The sequence below is a fragment of the Calidris pugnax genome, unplaced genomic scaffold (assembly GCF_001431845.1).
Source record: "Calidris pugnax isolate Ruff unplaced genomic scaffold, ASM143184v1 scaffold4, whole genome shotgun sequence".
Lineage (NCBI taxonomy): Eukaryota > Metazoa > Chordata > Aves > Charadriiformes > Scolopacidae > Calidris > Calidris pugnax.
Window position 1 is genome coordinate 2,361,589 of NW_015090781.1, and position 6,000 is coordinate 2,367,588.

The 6,000-nt window shown below is 54.0% G+C and overlaps 1 protein-coding gene across 1 annotated transcript in view; it reads left to right on the plus strand.

The window, feature by feature from the left end:
• LOC106897193 (chromosome unknown open reading frame, human C10orf76) overlaps positions 1-5,472 on the plus strand; it is a 145,990-nt gene extending 140,518 nt beyond the window's left edge. Inside the window, exon 25 of the mRNA XM_014957680.1 lies at positions 3,114-5,472. Within this exon, the coding sequence (XP_014813166.1) occupies positions 3,114-3,206 (93 nt within the window). The 3' untranslated portion in view covers positions 3,207-5,472. The remainder of the gene's footprint in view (positions 1-3,113) is intronic.
• Positions 5,473-6,000: the final 528 nt, after the last annotated feature.

Genomic DNA, 6,000 nt, shown 5'->3' on the forward strand with positions numbered 1-6,000 from the left:
GCTTAAATGTGATCCAAAACAGGGAGGAAACAATTTAAAAGCTCTTCTGGCCCTAGTGTCCTCCAGCACGCTCCATATGGAAGCGAGAGAGGACACGTGCTCTGCTCTGGTTTCCTTGCAGGATGAACGTTAGAGCTCTGAGCTTACTTTCTGAGGCTGGTTTTGGCCCTTTGTGTGAGCCACTCTGGAGAGTTCTGGCAGCTTCCAGGCTGGGCTTGCCCATTGCACCACGAGCTAGGAGTCATCTCCTGGGCTGTAGCCTTGTGGATGGAGCAGCTTGGCCAGGCTGCTCGAAGCTTCTGAAGTTTATCCTCGTTACAGGCTGACACCTCCCTGTGTCACTGTCTGCTCTTCCAGCCCCAAAAGGGAGCCGAGCTCTGGCTCCCTGTGCTGAGCCCTGGTGCTGGAGATAACTTGATTTCATTCTAATTTGAGCTATTCTTACCTTTTAAGCTGGTTGGCTCGGAGCTGCTTGCTTTCTCACAGCAGAGGAAATGTTGGGCAGGGATATGTAGAAACATTAGTGTCACCTTGTGCGTTGTTATCACGCCTGCTCCTTTCCCCAACTGGTGGTAAAGCAGATCTAAGTCCATCTAAACCACTCTTGACCAAAATTTGTGTCTAAGCTCCTCTTGAACCCTGAAGCTGTCTTTAAGTGAAAAGAGCTCCACACTAGCCCCAGGTGTTCTGCTCCACTGCTTCACAACCCATAGGTCTGAAAGTATTTTCTCTTTTCCAGTGTAAATCTTCGTCTTAAATTAAGCTGAGTATTTCTTGCCCCATCCCTGGGGAGCCAGAGAAATATTACTCACTGTTCTCTTTCTGACCTCATTTTACATATTGGAGAGTGTTTGCTCTATTCCTCCTAAACCTTCTCTTTGCAAACTAAACAGGCTTAATTTCTTGTGCTCTATCCCATAGCTACAGTTTCTGTGTTCTCATCATGTGCCACTCCAGCCTCCCTTTCTGGTCTTGCAGCGACTGCTGTCACATCCTTCTTGGAGACCTTGACGTGTATACAAGTTGGGCATCTTCTATGGCTGGTGCTTGGCCCCTGGCAGCAGCTCCTGACACCAGGAGCTCATTTCTGCTTGTTTTTTTCTGTTGCTGGGACTCACAGAAATGCTTCTAGTCAGAATAAGGACGCTGGCTTACACTACGTGTGGCATCCGGCCCGCTCTGCAGGCAGTCACGTTCCCCGGTGAGGACTCCCCGTGTCTGTTTAGCCATGTTCTTCCCTTCTGGTCAGAACCAACTGGATCACTGGGGTGGGGAGGACTGGGACCGAGTCCTGTCGGGGGGCTCCTGTCTCCTGGCAGGGAGACAGCCCACTGTAACCCAGTGTTCTGGAGCCCAGTTGCAGTGATGCTTATTGTAGGCTGTAACCTGTGTTACAAGACGTGATCCCAAGCTGGTTCAGTGTGGAGTAAGTCAAAGGAGGTCCAGAGAAGAGAGGAGAGGGGGTGCTCCAAGGGAACACAGACACACCAGGTCCCTGCCGAGCATCCTGATGGAGTTTGTAGTTCCTGCAGATGCCATAAAACTGAAATATTCTGTGTTTAAGTGTGGACGTCTTTGTGAGCTTACTGGGGTTGTTAGGGTCTGTGCAGCGGGGCTCACCGGGCTTCATTTCACAGCTTTCCCTGATAACCTTCCATGTTTTGATTTGCTTCCCACTCTTACACGTTCTGCCTTCTTGGGAGCTTTCTGCCCTTCCCCGCTGATTTTTTTTTTCTCACCAGGGCAGCAAGTGGGACCCTCAGCAGTATGAACACTGCTGACTTGTTCTTCCAGCCCCTGGTGCTGGATCCCTCGTTCTCCTTCTATATAATTCATCCCCCAGAGCTTTTAAAAAGCGCAAAACACTAACCAGGTCAGCAACAACCTTATTATCACAGGCTCCGAGTCTCTGGGAGCTGTAATCCCGTTGTTTGGATGAGCTTGTGTCAGTTTTGCTTTCTGTGGCTGCCGCACAGTCGCTGACACAGATGATGTTTGACTTTGTTTTCTCGTTGCCGAGTGCGGCTGAGACCGAGCCCAGGCTGGGGCCGGCGTGTTTGGCCAAGGATCCGCAGGCGTGGGGAGGGAAGGGAAGCTGCTCTGCTCTTCAGGGAAGCCCAGCTCTTCCTCACGGACTCTGGGGGTGACCACAAGTCCAGGCATCGTTAAGGGATAAAGGTGTCTCCTCTTCAGAGACAGCCAGCGAGCCAACTTCAAGTGGAAGGCACTCAGCACAGGATACACACAGCTGGCTCTGAACCCGTGGGTTTGTGCCAGCTGGGGTGATAATTTGTGATTACAGCACAGTAGCGTGGCCTCTATCCTTTCCTTGACTCCATACCTTGGGCTCTGCAGGTTCTGGAGCAGGACAGAGGCCGTGGCACTGCATGCATCCAGGAGAATGCTGGTTCAGACTCCAGTGGGGACTGGTAGAAAATGGTCTTCCAGCTGCATCCTGGAAGTGCTCCCTTGCCCCATCACTTTGCCCCAGAACAGGAAACATCACAGCTCGTGCATCCAAACAGAGCATCTTCTCCCATCCTTGTCTCATTTGGAATTTACTCTGCTTGCGGGGACATCACTATAGACATTCCTGTTATTCCAGAAAGCAGCTAATCATAGAATCACAGAATGGTCAGAGTTGGAAGGGACCTTAAAGATCATCCAATTACAACCCCCTGCCCTGGGCAGGGACACCTCCCACCAGACCAGGTTGCTCCAAGCCCCATCCAGCCTGGCCTTGAACCCCTCCAGGGATGGGGCAGCCACAGCTTCTCTGGGCAACCTCTTCCAGGCTCTCACCACCCTCACAGCAAAGAATTTCTTTCTGGTCTCTAATCTAAATCTTCCCTCTTTCAATTTAAAACCGTTACCTCCTGTCCTGTCACTACATTTCCTGACAGAGAGTCCCTCCCCAGCTCTCCTGCAGGCTCCTCATGGATTTCTTGTGAAGATGGAGTCTCAGTGAGAGCTGGCTGCAGCGTTTTCTGGGGCTGTAACAGCGTGAAAACAGCTTCGTGCTGAACCTGGAGGTCAGCAGTGTCAAAGCCACCGTGCTCATGGGGAGCCAGGAAAAGTCCCTGGGCTAAACCGTCTTGTTTTGTCTCTGTCAGGTCCGGTCCATCAGCATCAACGTGAGGAAGAACCTTGCTTTCAACACGCTGAGCCAGGAGCTGCTGCTGAAGGAGTTCTCCACCATCTCCTGAGGCCGGGCCGCAGCCGCTGCGCGGGGCTGACCAGAGACGGGCCCGAGGGGCAGGGACACCACAGATCTGCAGCCCCTCGCCTTCTGCCTGCAGAAGGGACTGCATTTCTTCTAGGGGAGAGCCTTGCTGCTGTGTGTTTGATCCCAAAGGCTTGCGTTTCGACAGGGCTGGGGCTGAGGAGAGGTGGTCGGCGTGGTGAGGAGGAGGAGGAGGAGGCAATTCTGTCAGGTGCCGTGGGGGTGGGCGGCCCTTCCTGTGAGGGAGTGATGGGAGTTTCCCTCCGCAGCCTCAGGGAAGATGTGCTGGAAACCTTTGTAGCAGAGCTGGGGAGAGCTCACAACTGAAATAATAAAACCAGTCCAGCTGTGTGAGACAGTTCTGGGTTGAGATCGCTCGCCTGCTCTATGGGTAAGGGCTGGTCTTTTCCATCGGCCTGGATCAACCCAACCTTCCTGCAATGTAGGTCAAATCCACTGCCATCCCCTTGGGAATGGCTTTGGGATATGAACCAGCTTCCCCAAGGGGCAGGCCCTGCTCACTGCTGGCTCCTGATGTCAGAAAGTGTCACCTGAACCAAGCCATCGGATTGCTGGAGAAGAAGTTTTGTCTCCAAGGCTGTTGACTTACAGAGTCCAGTCTGATGGTCATCAAACAGAGCACATTGTAACTGGAGACCAGCTCTGCTCGGGGTCACCGTTGCTTCCAGTAGCCCAGCTCATCTCTGCTGTTCCTAAGGTTGAGGGACATTTTTAGATACTCCACTTTCACGGGGCAGAGGACAGGCTGACTCCCTCCCCCCGCTCCCCTTATTGCCCACCAGAGACTGCATTGCGACAATCCTACTCTTCCTCCCAGGAACCTCTGCCTTGCCCATGTTTGCAAGTTCCTGGTGACCTTCACGAACTACGAAGTCCCTGGTTTTTCCCTTGTGTGTAGCAGGCAGTTAAAATGCAGCTGGAGAAGTCGTTCCCTCCCTTTGTAGCTTGCCCTCCTGTCTTCACCAAGCGACTTGCAGCAACAGTCTGCTGAGAACTTCCTAAGGAAGACATCCAGGAGGATGCTCCGGGGCACGAGCAAGACCTTTCTGCTCCAGAGGTGGTGTTTCAGAGGTGCCCAGCTCCGGCCGAGCCTGTTCCCAGGCTGTGTCTGCTGCCAACTCAGGAATGCCTGCTCCCTGCCTGTGCGTTTCCAGCTCCCAGCAGTGACCTCAGGGTCTGTCCTGACTCGGCGGAGCGAAGCAGAGAAGTTACTCTACATCCCACATCCACTTTGTTTTTTCTTCCCCTAGCAAACAGGTTTTTGAAAAAAGAAGTGCCTAGTCCCACTCTTAGCCTCAGAGGTTAGAGTAGTGTGAGTGATGTGAATGTCATGCTCATTTACTACCATTTTTAGGCAAGGCTTATTCATGCTAATGTGTGTTAATTATGTTAATGTTTCACCTTTACCTGCCGTGAGCATGGGAGACTGAGAGCTGTGTCCTTGGCCGCCGACTGGTCACGGTGCCCCATGAAGACAGTGTGTTTTCCTTGGGAGCACCAGCTTCTCCCAACGGAGTATCCTCTGCCTCAGCACGGAATTGTCTGCCTTTTATCAGCTGAGCCAGACACTTATTTGCTTTCCTGCCGTGCGAGCGTGAGGAAATGTCTACGTGTCAGAGGGACGGTGCTTGGGAGAGCGAGCGGGGTCCAGAAGATCACTCTGCTGGAGAACAGGCCAGGACACGTAGGAGGAGGCAGCTTCTCCAGTGGCAGATGAGTAAAACCTCATCATGGGGTGCTGCTCTCTGTGCTGGGGGAGCTCTCCCCGGACCATCTCACCTCTGGAGTGGGGGGAAAGGATCCTTTCTTCTGAAGGGGGCTGGAGTTGTTTCCTCGAGGTGCAGCCCCAGCAGCTGCTGTGGGAGCACTGGGTCACTCCACGTGCCTCCTTTCCTCCGCTGCCGCTGGGGCTGAGAGCAGGCGGGTGGGTGAGAGGGTTGGGGATGAGTCTGACTCTGCCTCGGCCACCTCTGGGTGGGATTTTGAGCTTTTCGCTCTGGGCTCCACTGTCGAAGGTCTCACCTCCCCCAGGGCCCTCCCTTGGTGACCTGAGAAGCTCAGGCTGTGACCGGGAGCAGCTCCTGGGGTCACCCCCCAACCCAAGGCTGACCTGGGGGAGAGGGGTGACACACACGTCCCCTTGTCACGCTGTCACCGACCCGAGCGCTGTAAATGGCTGTACATACAAAGCTAGAGCTCAATAAATAGCAGAGCCCTGCCTGGCCGGAGCGTGCGGTGTGTGTCCTTCACAGAGGGGAGAGGGGGTGGTTACGGGGTGGCCCTGTCACTCTTTGGTGGCCCTGTCACTCTTTGGTGGCCCTGTCACTCTTTGGTGGCCCAGCTGGCTGCCGCAGGGCAGTCACTTGCCCTTGGGCTGTTCCTACCTGTGCAGAGGGAGGTTGTGGTGCCTCCTCCTCGGTCCAGGCTGCAGGTACCAGGCAGCAGAGAGCATCCCTCTGCCTCCTACGTGCCCCTTGGGGCTGCCAGTAAGGAACAGAGGAGCCCAGCCCGTGGATGTGAGTGAGGGATGCAGTGATGGGCACGGTGTGATGCTCTCTCTGCTGCTGGTGTCAGCGAGCTCTTCCTCACAGGTTCCACCTCAGATTTGCCTGTTTTGTTAAGCACCGTACTACTCCTTGTGTTTTGAGGCCAGCTTGAACTCAGAAGTCATCATTTAACTCGAACATTCAGCCTCAGGACGTGGCTGATGGCCCCAAACTTTCCTGTATCTGATCGGAGCAGTTGAGTGTATTTTA